Consider the following 18,371-nt stretch of genomic DNA (forward strand, 5'->3'; position numbering starts at 1 on the left):
ATTTACCTCCACTGCAAAACTACCAGGAGATAAGACGGGTGAAAAAAATGCATTGACTAAAATTAGTCACTCATCGGGCACCAACCCAACAGTCTGCAGAAATGAATTTTTTCTGCAAAATATAAATCCAATTACCAGTATTGGAAGTACTTCTGCAGTTGGGACCTTTAAAATTCTGGAATTTTTCAGCTAGAGGGTTTGCCACAGAATCTTTCTTTCTTCACAGTACTTTGCTCCATCCCAGTTTACCAGATCCCTCTCCCCTGGCAGGACTAGTAAGAAAAGGCCTCAACTACAAGAAATGCACATAAACTTACGCATTACCATCTTCTTCATTTTTAAGGTGGCCAGTGTGAACTCTCTTATCCATTCCAAAAGGACAGAATGTCAGCTTTAGAGAAGAATGGAACAATAGTAACTTTAGCAGATAAAATAAGCACACATTATGAGAGACAACTATGTGCATTATGTTCATCTCCCTGCTGGGTTAAGGAATATTCACTGCCCAGCTGCATAACACCTACTTGCTCTCCGGCAAGTTCTGTAATCAGAATACTCTGGGACAAATTCCGCTTAATCAGATTTCCAATTTGAAAGTGAAACTACATACTCCTTACCACACTGCAAAATGTCAGTTTTCTTGTCGCTGAGTATGCTGTGTTTACTTATAATTCTTTTAATGTGAAAACTCAGTTATGGTCTACTACTTTACTATAAACTATGCTGGAGAAAATTCACAGGGGTGATACATAAATCTGAAAGCCTGTTTGTTAGTCATGAACTAATCTAACTTTTTTAGTATCATCTTTGTACTGCACCGTGGAAGATTCCAAAAACAATTTTGCAATGCTTACCGTTATTATCCCTTATACATCAAGCTGCAGACCAAAAGCTGCACAAAGTCAGTATTAAATCAGTCAGAACTGAGTTTACATCTTAAGTATAGGACTGGAAATGAAACAATTATGTGCTGTGATAGTTAGTGTAACTTGAAATATGTGCAGCAATAGTTACAGTGTAATTTGGAAATATCCAGTGCACCAAAGTTGGAAAGAATAGGAATGGATGCACAAGGCAAACACTCTTTGAAACTTTCACATTTCTACCTGTTTACCAACACCAGCACTAGAGAAAACATGAAGCTTCCTATCTGATGAAAAACCAAAACATCCCCTACTTGTGCCAAACTTGGGTAAATACAAACCTTAGAGGGAAGGTCAGCAGAGCAGAAGTCTATTACCTTCATAAATACATGCACTGTGTGTCTGCTTCACCTGCTCAGCAGATACCATAACGACACTGCTGGCAAGGGTCTGCAGTATAGCACAGTCCTAAGCGAATCTGAACAGCACACTCTATTCTAGTATCCGTGACAGGTAAAGCAACAGACCTGTCAAATCCCCCTAATCCCACTGTAGGCAAGATAAAGGTGGCAGAGACAAAAAGTTACTTTTCATACTTTTGGTAACTTCTTGAAAAACTTCCAGGTAACATAACCTGGGAGACAGGTAAAGCAAAAGGAGAAACAGTAACTTAAACACTGTCCATTTTAGCGAAGAAAGAAGGTTGATTCAATAAGCAATAAACCATTGCTAATTGTTAATTACAGTTGTCTCAGCTGGTCCATGACTTGTATTAATCAGACTCTAATGTGGTACAGTGTACATGACTGAGCTGTACCAAAATGAGTGTCAGTTCTATCCTTAATTTATGATGATCCTTCATAAATCTGTTCAGTTAACACCATGACACTGGCCACGTATGCATATTAACCAATTTTGCTCTTGACAGTTGTCACGAGTTGTAACAAAGACCTACACAGAGTAGTCAGAAGCAAGATTTCAACTCTGAGAATCTTCTGATATAGAAATAGTTGGTACGTTTGTGAACTTGCATGGCAATGAACAAAATGGTTTCACCAAAAAAGTCTACCCTATTGTGTGCACATTTATTGAAACCACTAAATGCCCTAGTTTTAGCTTAGCATATATTTACAGTTTGTAAGAAAGCATGTCAAGATAGCATGTAGACATGTTTTACGTTGAATAATTTCCTCTTCTGTAACACTCAAGTACCTCATGCATGAATCCATATATACAACACCACATGTATTTTTTCCATCTATACCCAAGTTTTTATCTAACCCTCATGTGCACTGCAAATGACATCCACACAAACCCTATGCAGATGCATAGGTCTGTATGTGCATACACAAGCAAGCATGTATTTTCATGCCGTCTTCCTGTGTGACCAGCTTTCATCTACTGACAGACAATACAGGGTCTTTGAGAGATTCCCTCCGCATTTATCAGTGCCCCCTAGATGCAATGTGCACACCCTCCGCCCCCAGCCCTTCAGAGGTGCTCCCACCGTACTGCGATCACTAAGCCCTCCTTCCCCCCTAGGACGAAGGAAGGGACAGGAGCACGGGGCTGCTCCCGCCCGCCCGCCCGCCCGGGGCAGGACGCCGCTCCCCCGCAGCGCCCCGGTGCCGGCGGCAGGGCCGGCTGTCAGGTGCGCCCCGCACCCCCCGCCCTCCGCGCCGCGCCCCTACCCCGCACCCCGCCCGCCAGGTGACGCCCGGGCAGCCCCGCCGCCTCACCCGGGCGGGGCGGGGGGCCCAGCCCCGGCACCCCCGAGGGCAACGGGGGTCGCACCCTCAGGGGGGAGCCCCTCGCCCGCCGCCCTCCCCGCGCCACCGGTTGGGCCGGAGCCTCGCCCGGGAGGGGCGGCGGCGGCGGGGCGAGGGGGGGGGGAACGGGCCGGCCCGGTTGCCAGGGAGGAGGCTCGGGCTCCGGCCCCGCACAGCGCCCACGGCGAGAGGGAGGGAGGCGGGCCGGCGGCGGGGCGCGGCGCGGGCGTCCCGCCGGAGCGGGGGGGAGGCGAGGGCGAGGGGGCGGCGGTGCCGGGAGGGCGGCGGCGGCAGGGACACCGGTCGCTACTCACTCTCGTCAGGCAGCTGATCGAGCTCCGCCATCTTGAACGAGCCGCGCCGCTTTTTCAAAGGCTGCCTGGCGCGGTGCATTCTGGGGGAGGAGACGGGGCCTTGCGCGAGGCGGCGCTGCCGCGCGGGGACGGCACTCGCGGGCCGAGCGCGCGGCGCGCGCGTGCGCGGGGCAGGCGGGAAACGGGGGGGGATGCGGCTAACGGGCGTTCGTCGCCCTGAGGAGCCACCGGCTGAGGGGAGGGGGACGGGCGGCGGGCTGTTCGCCCCGCGCTCCCGCGGAGGGGAAACGGGCTTCGTCCCGATCCGCTTCGGTACGAGGGGAACCGCGCCTGTGACAGAAACTGTACGCTCCCCCCCGCGGGCCTCCTGGAGCCTGGCGGGATGAGGGGGGAACGGGCGGCTCCGGGTGGTAGGCTGCCACTGGTCCGAAGGGGCTCCCTAAAGGAGCCGTGCTAGCTTAGTGCCTTTAAACAACCTTTATATTCTGTCCATCTTCCTTTGTTAAATACTAATTCTTTGCTAAATTCCACCTATTTTCCTTGTCTCTGCTTTTCACCTGTCCCATGCCTAAACAAAATGCCTGCAAAGGTGAGGCTACAGGAGGGGTGATCGATAAGAACAAAAACCCCAGCATAATCAGTCCTGGTCTGTGGCACTCCTCCGCAAGAGCCAACTGAAACGCTCACCGAGGCCAAGGCCTGAAGGTCAAGGTCTCGCTTGAGAGCCAACAAGCCTACCGTTGCCTAACAAACTCCCTGTCTTGGTCTGCCCTCTAATGCAGCCCCCGGCCATCACAGCTGACAGCTTTCTGCAAGCAGCAGAGATGGTTTCCTTGGAATAGCCCCCCCCCCCCCCCCCCAGGTCTCTGCATCAAGGAATCTAAGCATGGAGATATTGAGGCAAACAAGCAGCACCAAAAATGCTTATGGACCACGCTCTTTATGTATGTTGGGCTTTGACAACAGTACCTACTGCTACTTAGAGCAACCAAAATTCCTTTGCCCCACCCTTTTTTTAATATATGGAAATGCAAACTGAAAAATAAACAATGTATCTCAGTCAAGGCTACAGCTGTATTACATCTTCAGTATACTGCCAACAGCCCCGTGGTGTAATGCAAAATGGACACTATGCCTGTTTGCATCTCTTTAAAAGCATCTAGGTTAAACCAAGGATTCTGCAAAACACAGAAAATTATATATATAGTTCTTAAATTGCTAGTGAACTCAGATGACTAGGCGCTCTGGCAGGTTGAGATGGGCAGGATATAGGTCATGTTATTAAAGAATTTTAAAAAACAAACAATAATAAAAAAAAAAATCAATGCTGCCCTTGCGCTTAAGAGGAAAAAAAGTGAGTTTCTAAGAGAAGAAACAAACAGAGTAGAATCCTTTAGAAATTCCCCAAGGGCTTTCTATATACGTTGTAGCAGAATTAAAAAAAAAAAAAAAAAAATGTAAAAAGAGAAGACAAAGCCTAGCACACATTTCCACCCGCTTTTCCAGGTCACTTTGAAAGGCTGTTGAAACAGCCTTCCTTCCCTTTAGCCCCCAAAGGGCCTAAGACACTTCAGCAAGAGCTTTCTGTACTGCACAGCACTAAGCAAAGCAACTACAGTAGAGAGATGCAAAGCAGCACAGGCATAACACCAAATAAACTAGTAACAGAAACCAACAAAATAGTAATCTGTGCTATCTCAAAGGCCAAAGCTACACATTAAACCCTGTACAGCTTTCTCCTTTAATAAAACACCTCCACCACCCAAAAGACCTGAGGTGGACCAGACCTTCCAGGCTCAGGTAAACAATAGTGTGTTAACACTAATCCCGTCCCTGTATTTCAGCTAGGCTCCCCGTGTTCCAAGGGCTGTATGCTAACGCTCAGCTAAGAGTGGCGACACCGAGACTTCCACAGTTGACAGAAAACACTGATCTCCAGCAAGACTTTCACAGCTGTGCTTTGTAAACCCTGTCATCACATCTCGCTGTGCTGAGAGCAGCAGTTGCCCCGTGCCACCCCGATGCTAAGAGCTGTCACCAAGGCAAGAGCTTTTCAGGGGAGGGAAGAGAAGTTTTCTACACCACCATCACATTTTGCAACAGTCTTCAGAGCCTGAATTTCTAGAAGAGGAAAAATGAAACCAAAAACCCCAGTGCCTCTCAGGGCTTTTTGTACATTGTGATAACCCTAGAAAACACATGAAAAAACTAAGAGAGCTTTCCCCCTGCCCCCAACACCTCCTGCCGACCACCTTAAAAACTACCAGGTCAGAAGGTAGAATTCAGCTCCCAAGAACATGATGCTGGGTATCCTTCATTTCATTCCAACAGCTGCATTTGGAAAATATTTAGCAGAAACTGCTACCATTCACTGTGCTGAAAGGGTAACACCACCATATTACGACGATTCCTGCTACAAAAGGCCTCTTACATCTTGGCCTTTTATGGCTGCTGCAGTATCCCTATATTCTGATTTTTCATTTCTCCTGTGCATGCTGTTTCTGAGTCACACAGATGCAACCCTGTTTGACAAAGCCACAGCCGGTGCCATTTGCCAGTACGCAGACCAATACACAATGTTTCCAGTGCGTCCTTCTACCATTCTGGCAGATTTGCTGTTTGCACTTGAGTGACACAGAAGCCACACAACTATTCCGATAGGCAGGCACAGTGACAGAGAACACCTGCGCTCATTGCGAACAACCTGCCATTAGGTACTGCTGGTCACCTGCCTCGCACAGATGGAGGGAGATCTTTAAACTGGCTTCACTCAACCCACGCCATTCCCTTTCCCAAAGGGTCGCGTTAGGAACCTGCTCTTAACGGTGTGCACCCAAATACTGCAGAAAGCACCTCCGCACTCCTGTTTCTTCTTAATTTCTGCAGATGGTATTAAGACATGGGTTACACCACCTACTAATCAGTCTTGTAAGCACAGTGCAGGTAGCACTACATCCCGGGGACAGGAGACAGCTAGGGTGTCATTTTTCTCCTCCCCTAGACAGGCCCTGGTAGTAGGAAGAAAAGCACAGACAGCTGGCAAAGAGCATTCTCTTCAGTCACCAAAGCATGCTCTTGTAAAGTCTGAGTCCTACTGCATTCATTACATTATGAAATTAGAATTTGTAACGAGGGGGCGGGAGAAGCAGTAGTCTCCCCTTTCAGTTGTTGGGAGGCCATTCCTCCTTCTTGCTTTCAGACTGTACTTGTGTTTCTCACTTTCCGTGAAAGTGACCCACAGTGCCCACTGCCCGCATGCTACTTTCACACGGGAACAAATGAAAACCAGCAAGTCATCTTGGCTAGGATCTACATCTGCATTTCTTCTCATAGATGCCACTGCATCTCCAAAATGGATTTCTGGAGAAGTAGCCTGGCATTTACTTGAAAGTAAAAGCACAAGCTCTTGGTCTGATGCCTGTGTTCCACAACAGTGGAAACTATTTTTTTTAATGGTCATAACAGGAGTAAGAGTATAATGGACTAAGTTAGGGGGCTCACCACATGTATAAAAGTAATTAAAGCAAAATAGTAAGTGGGATATAAATTGGCCACAAAAACACTTCAGCAGAAAATCACGTCCCCAGAACTCATAGAGAGGCTGAAGCAGTCTTCCAGAAAGCAAGCTGAAGCAAAAACCTCAATAGTTACGAACAGTGCATGACTCATGAGTACAACTCTTTACGGTATTGAGAACTTGATGTGCCCAGAGGTCTTTTTACATATATAAATTATTTGGGTTGGTGATTTTTTTTTTTCCCCTTTCCTCTGATTAGAAACAGAAGGTGAGGTGTGTGGATTTCATTAAAGGCTGTACCAAGATTGTTCTAGGGCTAAAATACTGCATTGGGTGACCTGTATTGTATTTTTTTTGCAGCCACTTCTTTCCTGCATGAACTCGGGCAAGTCACAAACAATTCACGCTGACTGCCAATCAGTAAGCCTAGGCTGTATTCCTTCAGTTTACCCAATTCACATAAACTGCATGGACTATCTTTAACATTTGCAAGCTATTGTACAACAGAGCCTCCAGCCACGCTAAATAAAGATAAAATGCTTAAATATTTATAAATTGCTGCTTTTTGCAGTTTAGTGTTTGTATCAGAAGTCATTCCTCAACATCACTTCTCTGAAAAAAGCAGAGGATGTCATGGGACCTACTGTCTTGACAACTCATTCCTTTCCAGTACTTTTGACAGAAATGGGGCTGCCTACTCATTCAGCTGTGCTTCCTGCACATACTCCAGAACTAATGCCTTCGGTGGTTGTCACCGTGCTGCTCTTCCCAGTGTGGCCCCGGGGAGAGGCCGTCTCTATGCTGGGTCACAGCGGCACCAGTGCCTGTTTTCAGGAGCAGGTCCGCTTTGCCGTCAGACAAGCTGGTAGCAGATGCAGCACCTGAATCCACATTAGATCTCCCTGCGGGACAGCCACACCAGGGCTCTCCTACAGTCCCCAGAGGGCACATGCTGCCGCTCCAGAAGGTCCTGTCCCACCGTACCTTTTACTGCTGTATTTGCGAGGCTAGAGACAGCTTGCAATATACCCGGTTGTGCTACAATTATAACTGAGCACTGCATACATGTAAAGCACTCCTTGTGCTGCTCAGGTTGGAACAAAAGGGAATTTTGAGCTGCCTGTGGTACAGGTGACGGAACACTGAAAGCATCTACCTTTAATTCCTGCGGGTTTTTTTGTTTGGTTGGTTTTTCGTTTGTTTTGCAAGGGGAGGAGGAATCCACCTCACAACTAAACAACCACTTCCCATGCTCTCTTTCAGAGACTGACAGGATTATACTTAAGTGACCAACCAAAAGTTTCTGTTGGAATCAGAACAGTAATTAGCCACTGGTCAGGCTACAGAAGAACCAGAAGACAAGGGCCACTCTCCTCAAAGCCCACTAGCACCAACCTCAATTGATTCTCTTGTGTTGAGCTGTCCTCAAGCCATACGACTTACCCAGTCCTTCCACACTTCCTTCTCTCCCAGCAGCAGCTTTGTTTTCCATCACTCCTCATCCTCCTCTCCTTTCAGGGGTCCTGGGAGCAGCTGCACCGTTAGCAACCGCTTTGGCTTCAAACTCCTTTTTTCAAAGGGCACTGGGACATGACAATGCTTTAGGAATCTAGTCTGCTGTTTCTGCGCAGGTTACCAAAGACCAAAGCTGCAACCGTCAGAATGAGCTTGAACTGTCTCTTCTTGGGAAGGGAACTGTCAGTGGAAGAGAGAGTGAACGTCCTGCTAATGTCCCTGGGCATTAGCCAACTTGCCCCAACAGGTCAGGGAGATCAGTCATTTTTGACGAGAAAGAACTGATGTTGCTCTAGCACTCCCATACTGCTCAATGACTTACTGAAAGTGAAAAGTAGCAAAACATCACTAAACATTGAAATTATTAGTTTATATTGACGTTTCAAGTCAGGGAATTCAAGACTACCCACAGAGTGGCAACAGACCTCACTAAGTCATGACGAGTGAAGCTTGAGCCCAAATTCAACTTATGGCTTTGTTAGGACATAAGTCTACAACAACCAACTTACATCACATTGAAGGTAGATATTTAAAGGAGGTTTATTGGGGCTAATACTAAATTCAAAACATCCACAAATTAATTTTCCATGTTTATCGCACCAACTGTTGACAGATGAAGTCTCAGTGGAAAGTCCAAATTTTCATTTCTCCATGACTTCCTGAAACGTGACTACAGATCTCAATATTTGGCATTTGATCTTCAGAGAGATATATCATGTTTAAGAACATTCTACCAAATACATTTAAATCGTGACTCAAAACCAAAACAATTTGGGAGTTTTGAAACATAAAGCTGTTAGTATGAAATTAGCTTTTATTTTTTACCTCAAAATAAATGCACATTTATCATTTATTCGAATGAAAACTGAAGATGGGCATCTTAAACAAGAGGAAGCCTTAACAGAGCAAATACCGCAAACATCCTCAAGTTCCTTCTCTGCTATTGCCCTGCTCTGTTTGGCTAAAAACATAACCTTGATATTTTTTTCTGTCAGTTTGGTCAATTAAAAGAAACACTTGAAAACCCCAAAATTACAAGTGGTATAAAACAAAACCAGGTACTTGTTCTCATCAGAATTCAGGTCCATGTGTTGCCACACGTTTATATAAAACTTTCACTAAGTGTTGTACTAAATAGGATTTAGTAACCTCTTCTGCAGTTTAGCTCTTGATATCTTGGTAAGAGAAGTCAATGCGTAAGCATGTCAGAAGTCAACGCTATAGTGTAACTACAGTATAAGTCTAACAGGGCTTCTAAATACTGTTCACCAGAGTGATGTCTTATAGTTGAACTTCAGTTTCAGCAGGTACTTCAGGTTTACCTGAGCAACATCATACACAATATATCTGGGAATAATGTTAAGGAATAATTACAGTTGCTGATATCAACACAGAAAAACTTCAAAACACAGTCAAACCTCACCTTTGAGCTGAAGTTACCATAGAGATGCCTGTGTGATTAAGCAGTTCTAACAGATCAAACCATAAATCTTTAAATCTGAATTTTCTTTGAATCCGAATATGTTTTATGCAATAGTTAGAAACAAGCAACTAGCAGTCATATGGAGAATTAATGATGGTGCAGCAGGAATCCTGAGTGACAGGTAGATGAACTGATTTTAGATATAAGGCTATAGCTCTTGAAGAGTATTTTTTGTCAGCCAGAGCCGTAGCACACATCATCTGTCCCACTAACCAAACAGTGGGGCGATGTAGTCTAGATGGTATCTGCAGTTACAGAGCTGGCATCTACAGTTGTAACTGCAGTTCTACTGCCACCATCTAGCACAAAGTCATTAAAATCCTCTTAATTTCCTACTAAAAAACCCAAACTGGAATCAAAGAGAAGAGTTCTACAATGGTTAGCAGTGCTTGCACATCCTATGAACACACCATTTTTTTCCCAGAAGACTGTCCCAGATCACCTACGTGTTTCTCAGTGCTTTAGGCCTCAAACTTACCTCTAATCCCAGTTTTAGATGAAAAGCATCCCCATTAAACACGGTGTAAAACAAAACGAATGCACATGGTACCTCAATTAGCTAATAACAAGTGTATTCTAGTTTATTCTCTGACCAAGACAGATGCTATATTTAAGAAAATTCAAGATAAAAACACCATTGCCATGAGTTCTGTTGCCAAAACTGCTTGTAAGAGGAAAACACCTTACCAAGCGAGAAGACAGCTTCTATGCAACCCAGAGGGCAGTGAAGAGACTGACCTGGAACCTTAGACATTACTTATTCTTGTGACCTCTTGTGAATGTTGAGCACCCATTCATTTGGGTGCACTTCTGCCTAGAAAGAGGCTTAATGGCCACATCTCTGATGGGCACCTGAGGTCGACCTCAATACTTGCAAAGGGTGTGGGGAACACAAGAGAAGCTGTGTGATGAGACTCCATCAAGCCACAGCGCTGGCTCCCCCACCTCCTCCTGGCCAAGCTGGCCAGCCACAGCACCACAAGGAAGAAACCAAACTGGAGTGAAGTGAAACCACAGGCTGCATTCCCCACCCCTTGTCCTGGCATGTCTCTGGGCCAGACACTATTGGGCAGCATTGTCTGGCCACTCCAGTGCCTTCAGGTATCGAGTCCTGTGGGGGCAACAGCTAATTGCTACATGTATTGTTTCCCTTTTCTGCGGGATGACAATTTAAGTGTTACAACTATAAAATCATCCCCCTTGGAGAAGAGACTAAATTGTCTCCCAGTATTCCAAAGCATATCTTAAAGAAACAGAACAGTGTGCCAAAACTCCTGACTGACATTAGCGAGATCCTGCTAAACTCAGCAACACTCAAACACAGTGTGCAGCCAAATAACAGCAAAGGATACTCATTATACAGAAGACAGGTATCATTAATTCCTGTTGAGATCCCATTCCCTAAGGGAACCTCTACACCACCAAGGGTGGTAGTGGCTGTGGGATCAGGTGCAGTTTTGCCCAAGCCTAGAAAGGGAAAAAATGTTAAAGTTACAAATCTAGAAGGCAAACACAGATTTTGCACATAAAGAAATTACTCAGCCAGCCAAATATTACTTCACATATATTTTTAAATGCTGACCAAGTGCAAAAATATATTAAAAAGAACACAAAAAATACAGTCTGTTTATTCAATTCAGCACCACTGTACCTGTTGTAGTCGTATGCTGCTACACTAAAAGTGAGAATTTTAAGACTTTTGGCTGTTAATTAGATAATCTGTATGATCAAAGCTAAACCAGACCAGACTAATAGCTCTAATATCCTAGGTCCATTAATGAACACATGCACATGCACTCATTACTGAACGTTACTGTTCTCCACTCTCCCATCTCAGTACAGAAGATGGTAATGATTACCATTTCTTTTGCTTGAATTAGAGAGCTGAGTCTTTTCTCTCATCCTTTGTCAGTGCCAGATACTGATGCTTTTTGCAGAGGGAAATGTAATGAGAACAGCTGTTCCCTCTGAACTTTTATTCTTAGCTTTTCCCTTTTCCCCAAGCTTCTAAGGCACTTTGAAAGCTAAACAATTATTCTTCTGACCTATCAAACCTCTCATCTTTCTTCTAAAATACACAGTATTGTTATGATGAAAGCGAGTAAGGCGGCACCTTACATTTTCTCTTGTGTAATATCAAATGAAAGTTTCCTCCTTAACTTCAGGTAACACATTAACTTCAGTATGGACATACCAAGTGTACTAACTCCTGCCTCAAAATGCCACATACACAGATGCAACTACAGGGCAACATTATGCAGACTCTTAAATAAAATACAACTATGAAATGACTACAGTTCTCTTTGCTAAGCAGAGAGACACAATGTGAGTTTGCCATCAATAAAAGATTACCAACGACAACTATTAATGCTTACCTTTCACACTGTGTTTTCCCTTGGGCAATTTTGTTATGTGAGAAGCATTCTTTAGCTCATACCTGGCCAGCACAAAGAACACACAATAGCATTTCATATTCATCTTAAACTATCTTGATGAAAAATCACATTTTTTACAGGCTTCAGTTTATGGTGAGTTAATATAAAGTCAATTTAGATTGTAACTTCTGAAACTTAGCTGCCTTCCCTTCTTTGTTTTCAGTCACTGATTTTAACAATATTGGCATTTAGTACAAGATTCTAGACCTGAAACACTGATATTTTTCCCCCCAACCAAATAGCTCTCATTTTAAGAATCTTGTTTCTAATGAAATACCACGTGCTCTTTCTTCACACTGAACAAAAGGCTTGCAATTTTAGCATCGCCTTGTACCACGATATATTAAGCTTGTTCAGCAAATACTCTTCATAAGTTACTTACATATTTCCAAGGGCAACTTCCCCCAGTAGTATTAAGCCTATGGGATCAGCTTGAGATGTGTGACAGTAGTTGGCACTCTTGGATACCATGTCTGCAAAATAGATGCCCTTCCCGAACATGTAGCCAGTCTGCAAGCAGCAAAACAAAAAAAGATTGAGACAATAACACAAAGGCAGCATTGAATCCACCTGGCTGGGCTCCCAGGAGAGCAAAGCTGCAACTCAAGCTCTCGCGGACACCAGTCAGCAATCCACTCTGGACATACGATGTTGTCTGCATGCTGAGAGATAACACTGCCCCCCTCCCCCCCAGATTCTCCTATTTAGGTTGTCTCTGACTGCGGCAATCTCTGGGCACAGGGATGGAGGCAGCCAGAGAAGCTGTTTAACGTACCACAGGAGCCTCAGGAGGAGCTATCCGGAGACCCTGCGAGAGTATACCAGCAAAGTTGGTGGTGCGGGAACCGTGCCACAGCAGCTGGCGATTATGAAGCTGCTTAAATGGCTTGTAACGCTGACTCTCTCCTTCACGCTCAATCCTGAAGATCTTAAATTAAAAAATGGACAGGAGAAAAAGAACAACCAAGCAAATAAACCATTACCTTCATGCAACTAATCAGATAACAAACAAAAAAATCACCCGATTTGGAATATGCACTAATCTGCTAGGAAAAGTGATCTGGACGGTTTTTAGTATTTGCTGTTTGCTATGTCATGCTAGCAAAAAAGTAGGTAGCATTGATCACACAGTATTTCTTATCGATTACTTCTCCACCTTCCCTTCTGCGTTTTCATGAGATCATAGTTTTCTGAAAAATCATTCAATAAACTTAGGCTTAATTCTAGATGATTATTACCCCACCTCCATTTTGAGGCCAATTAAATTAAAATAAAAACAACCTCAAAGACACCTCATTAAGCTTAGATTCATCTCTGCCTAGACTTTTGCTATGCTATTAAATAGCAATTGGTCTATCAAACCACCCTTTCAACAAAGGAAACCAGATAAGCCACTCAAATATAAAAGGAAAATGCAAACAAGGAAGTCAACTTAGAGTCCATCTTCACAAGCATAAACCCCAGTATTGCCCAGCTTACATCCACGACTTTGAGATCATATGCATTGTGAGTAGCAGCATGAGTATTTTTCACATATTGTTTAATAATCTTGGCTTCTTCTGAATCTTTGTCAACAACCTGCAAAGAGGCAAACGAGACAAGTTTCTTTAGCATACAAACTAGCAGGCTTCTTACAAAATGTTGACATCCACACTATGCTGGCAACTCTCCAGATTAAGCCTCTTTTATCATTTAGGCGGAAATTTATTCCCAGCTAGAGATGGTGTACAGGCATACAGACAGCACTCAGTCACAGAATGTCTGAGATGGGAAAGCACCTCTGGACACTGAGATGATTTCCAGCTCCCCTGCTCAAAACAGGGTCAGCTGGAGGAGGCTGCCAAGGGCCGAGTCCAATCGGGCTTCCGACACCTCCAGGAGTGGAGCCTCCACAGCCTCTCTCGGCAACCTCTTCCAGTGTTTTGACAGTGTTTGACACAGTAAACAAGCGAAAAACCCAAAAGCAAACACCGTCAAGAAAAGCTTTTAATTTTGTTTAAATACAGTTCCCTGTATTTCAGTTTGTGCCCATTGCCTTTTGTCACTGGAAACCACCGAGAAGAGTTTGTCTCTGTTTTCTTTACTCCCCTCCCCCATCAGGTACTCATAGACATTGATAAGATATCCCTTGAGACTTCTTTTCTCCAGGTTAAAGAGTCCCAGCTCTCTCAGCATCTCCTCATATGCTCCAGTCCCTTAACCCACTCAGTGGCCCTTCTCTGAACTCATGCCAATACATCTGTCCACTTATAGTTTAGGTGACTTGTTATACTCCGAACTAAACGGCCATCAGCTTGTATTCACTCGCTCATTTCCTTACCTTAATATCAGTACGAAGTTTTTCATAGTTAATGTCAATTGGGTCTTTATCTCCATCTTCATTTCCACCTCTGAGAAGGCTGTAAGCAACCTCAATATCAAGTAAGTTGTCCAACATTTGCACTTTAGCCTGAAGAATTAAAGAGCTTATTTTACTTGCGCCTGTGACATGTTCAGAGTAACTCTGGAATATCCCGAATTATAGAAGTGTATGTGAATCACTGGCCACACACTGCCATCTAACAACATAACATCATAGCTTTTTTTTTTTTTTTAAGAAAATAAAATACATACACATAAATATATTAAAATATAAATACACGTATGTACATATATATAAGTAGACCATAATATATACATCTTCTAATAACTTATAATTATTTGTATGTGCATAACCACATAAATAAACAAACAAGAAGATATTCTTAAGAAAGACAAGCTTAACCTCATGGAAGCGTGAGGTTAAAGAAGTCTTAAAACCTCACAAATTCTCTGTGTTAGATGTCTGGTCTCAGACCTGCTGCCTGTAGACAACATACTACTTCCAGTCAATACCTGAATGTATTCCAAGTTATTTAGGAGAGGTGGTTTCTTCATCCCAAAGTCATGAGGAATCAGAGTATAGAAGCGATTGGAGAGGTCCAAAATCTGGGATTCTGAGCCACTGTCAGAAACCGCCTGGACAAGACAACAAGCACCAAAGAAAATTACTGAGTAAGATTCAGTCTCCATAGCAATAGACACACACAAGATACTTGAGGACTAACAAGCAGTAATGCTGAAACTCTCACAGGACTAAAAATGGCAATTCTATTTAATTGTTTTGCATGTAGGAAGTCACAGTACTTGCACAGAAATACACAGGATTTCCGGTATGAGAAAAATCTATTTGGGATTATGTTTCTGGAAAGCAAAATAAAGGCTCCTGGATATGGAAGGGGTACATGTCCTTGGCAAAGTTCTGGTCCTCTGACAACTGAAGTAAAACTTCCTGTATCTATGTTTTGCCAGGGAGCCCATGACAAAAAATAGGACATACTGGTACACTATTGCAAGCTGTTCAGGCATACTGTGTAGTCATACATGGACTGGTCCAGATCACGATGTGTTAATACAGTGATGTCATCAAACCAGACCCTTTACTGTGTCAACTCAACCTTTATTCTCATCCTCTAACAGACTTCTCTGGGGTGGAAACCCAGCTCACTACTAGATCAAGACACTGGCTTCATTTACGCAGCTGCCACTTGCGCCTGGCTCAGCCTGAGCTTTGTGGTACAAAAGTGTGAAAGATACAAGTACTGCCCAAACTGGTACAACAGTGAAGAGAACTAATGAGTTACATGTGGAAGCGACATCCTCTTCCCCAGCGAAAGTGAGCACAGGTCTTCTTCATACACAGAGCTCAGCATTCACCTCACTCCAAGCCCAGAAGAACTTCTGAATTCCCCTCTTGCTCTAACATCTCTTTCATGCTCACCTGCTGAACCTCATTCAGGATGGAGTACGCGCTCTGGATCTGTCGCTTGCTCAGTTTTCCCAATGGCATCTTCTGCAGGTCAATCTGATGGAAGATTTAAATTGTTAACACAGGGTTTTGCTACACTGAAACCACTGCAGCCTTCCTTCTCTGGTTTCTAGGGAACCAGTATCTCCATCCTGGTAGGACTGACCACAGAAAGCATGGAAACACTTCAGAATTGGTATTAATCTCTGTGAATTGAGGAACGACATCAGAAGGACAGTGCACACTACTGAGAAGACATCCTATAAACAAAGAAATACTGCAACAGGAAACTAAGTATGCATGCTAGGACAATACAAAAATAGGGTACTAAGCATCTGGCTTGAAGTTGAATATTAACCTGGCAACAGATGCGTTCCTTAATCATTTCAGTAGCCATACATTTCAGGCTGGCAAAGAAGCAACCTCAATTAAGTAGTTCTTTTTCGTAAGATCATCTGTGTCTATAGGTACAGCCCAGACACCCTCTTCCAGCTTTACCCTACAGTTATCAAGGGTCAAATGCAAAGAGGCTATAAGATGCTTCATATTCATTAATGAAAAAGGAACAACAAAAAAGCGCAACTAAATTAAAAGTGGTATCTTGGTTGCCTGCATTTATCCACTGACTTTATTTATATGTTGTTGTTTTGTGTATTGACGGAACTTGAGAGAGTTTCAGATTTGCATTAAATCCTTGTATAGTTAAGGATTATCCAAATGCAAAAACATTTGACAGAAGTGAAGTCCAATGGAGTCTTTAACAAAGATTATACATACACCCTCTGGACTTCTGACAGTACTCACCGTACACTCTGGAGGTCAAATTGGCTATTACTTAACTTCATGGGTTTAAGATTCACCTCAAAGACAGAAGAGCCTACGAATCCATGTATATCACATACCATCTGGGTAAGTTCCATATTATTTATCCACTATGGAGCTAGGAAACCCAGCCATATGCAAATCTTCTCTGCAAGCTGAACTTGGAAGGCTCTTCCAAGCTAGAGACTGGTGTGAAAGCCCTGAAGTGATTTTGCATGGAGATTTCTACCCTGTACTGGGCTTAGGAGAACTTTCACCTTTAGCTGCAGCTAAGCATAAAGCCAGATACTAAGAAAAGTCAGGACGGATTGCAAGAGAGAAGGTGGGCTTCAAAACCAATCACGTCTTGGGGACACATGAGGCACAACGCCAAGATTAATAACCTAATGAAAAACAACCTGCAATACATCTGTGGCTCTCAAACTTTTGGGGCCAATACTTCCCTGTTGAGTACCAATCATCCGCATTATCTAATTAGTAGCTGAAAAATCATGAAGGACATGTAAAAGTAAAATGGGCCATTTAACTTGGGCGTGCAGAATAGCTGCAGACACCTATACTAACTGTAAGTTATATAAACGATAAAATAACACGTATAAGCACTAACAGCTAAACACTAACACCTATAAACTAACACATCCCCCAGTAATGTGATTTAGGAGCACATCTACTGAGCCCACAAACAGCCAAAGGGCTGGAGTTTGCATCCCCTGTGACTCATGAGAGGTGAACAGATCTAACCTCTGATGTAAAGCTAAACTGCATCCAAAGCTTTATCATTAAATGCATCAAAAGAGCACAAACAGCCAAGGGGCTAGGTCTAAAACAACAGCACTGCAATTACTACCAGATGCACCGAGGGCAGCATGAAGAATCAGCTCCACATCACAGATGTGTGCACCAAGATTGTCACGAGAGGCAAGGGGGATGTTTGCCTTCCACCAAGAAAGAAAGGGTACAGCAGTAGAGCAGATTCAGCCCTCTAACTAGCAATTTCATGCAAGGCAATGTCACAGACAATTGTCATAAACTGTATGCTTGGTGAGGTAAAACCTTAAAAGCTAAATGAGAAGCAGGAAAAGAAATGCATCAGATTTACTCTACGACAGTAGATTTTTTTGCTACAGTTTTGGCAGAGTGAGAGCACCTCGATGGAACGAAATACTTGAGATCAGGCTGATTAAAGAAAGCAAGCAGCAGTTTTCAGAGGATGCACAGAAACCTCTAACTAGGAAAAGCATTATTTCCTCTAACGGAAAACAGCTGTTCAGCAGCAACAGTACAGGAAGATAAATCTAATAGGAAGACAGGCCCATCTGGACTCCTAGGTCTGCTATAGATCTGCAGATGGTGTGAATTAACATAGTTTCAACAGTTCTACAAGACCAAATGACATCAGATGATTATCAGTTCAGTCTTTACCAGTTGCAGTTACAAAGAATTACAAATATTTTAGCAGACTGATGTAAAGAACCATTGAAGATATACGAGAACACAATTAACCCAAGGTACCGCAAAATGTTGGGCAAGCCACCTGAAAGCTTTCAGATAAGCTCTATGAAATGGTGCAAAGCCTGTTCTGAAAAGCAGGTACACAAAATACTGATACAGAAAGCAAACAGCAGCTGCTTAAATATGAAGTCTTAGGGCAGGATAATTAAGGTGGCTGAAGAAAATTGAAATGTGTTATTTAGAACTAAGCCAGTTTGAATGGCTGCATTAAAACAAAATGCAGGATCTCTAAACATCAGTAAAACTGCTTCTATGCAAGGAGAGACAACAATACTACCCAACCACTCTCTGGAAGCTTGTTAGAAATGTGGCTCA

General features: G+C 43.6%; 2 protein-coding genes across 4 annotated transcripts in view; both read right to left on the reverse strand.

Annotated features, from left to right (window-relative positions):
* The window catches only part of LIN9 (lin-9 DREAM MuvB core complex component), a 39,918-nt gene extending 36,869 nt beyond the window's left edge, over window positions 1-3,049 (reverse strand). For both annotated transcript variants that reach the window (XM_055816510.1, XM_055816509.1), the window contains exon 1: window positions 2,947-3,049. In XM_055816510.1, coding sequence (XP_055672485.1) covers window positions 2,947-3,025 — 79 coding nt within the window. In that variant the 5' untranslated portion in view covers window positions 3,026-3,049. The remainder of the gene's footprint in view (window positions 1-2,946) is intronic.
* A 5,444-nt stretch (window positions 3,050-8,493) lies between these two features.
* The window catches only part of PARP1 (poly(ADP-ribose) polymerase 1), a 65,193-nt gene continuing 55,315 nt past the window's right edge, over window positions 8,494-18,371 (reverse strand). For both annotated transcript variants that reach the window (XM_055816560.1, XM_055816559.1), the window contains 9 exons: window positions 15,696-15,779; window positions 14,771-14,893; window positions 14,217-14,345; window positions 13,376-13,474; window positions 12,672-12,824; window positions 12,279-12,406; window positions 11,837-11,898; window positions 10,814-10,928; window positions 8,494-9,325 (listed from right to left, as the gene is read on the reverse strand). In XM_055816560.1, the coding sequence (XP_055672535.1) occupies window positions 9,244-9,325; window positions 10,814-10,928; window positions 11,837-11,898; window positions 12,279-12,406; window positions 12,672-12,824; window positions 13,376-13,474; window positions 14,217-14,345; window positions 14,771-14,893; window positions 15,696-15,779 (975 nt within the window). In that variant the 3' untranslated portion in view covers window positions 8,494-9,243. The remainder of the gene's footprint in view (window positions 9,326-10,813; window positions 10,929-11,836; window positions 11,899-12,278; window positions 12,407-12,671; window positions 12,825-13,375; window positions 13,475-14,216; window positions 14,346-14,770; window positions 14,894-15,695; window positions 15,780-18,371) is intronic.

The sequence above is a fragment of the Falco peregrinus genome, chromosome 11 (genome assembly GCF_023634155.1).
Source record: "Falco peregrinus isolate bFalPer1 chromosome 11, bFalPer1.pri, whole genome shotgun sequence".
Taxonomy (NCBI): domain Eukaryota; kingdom Metazoa; phylum Chordata; class Aves; order Falconiformes; family Falconidae; genus Falco; species Falco peregrinus.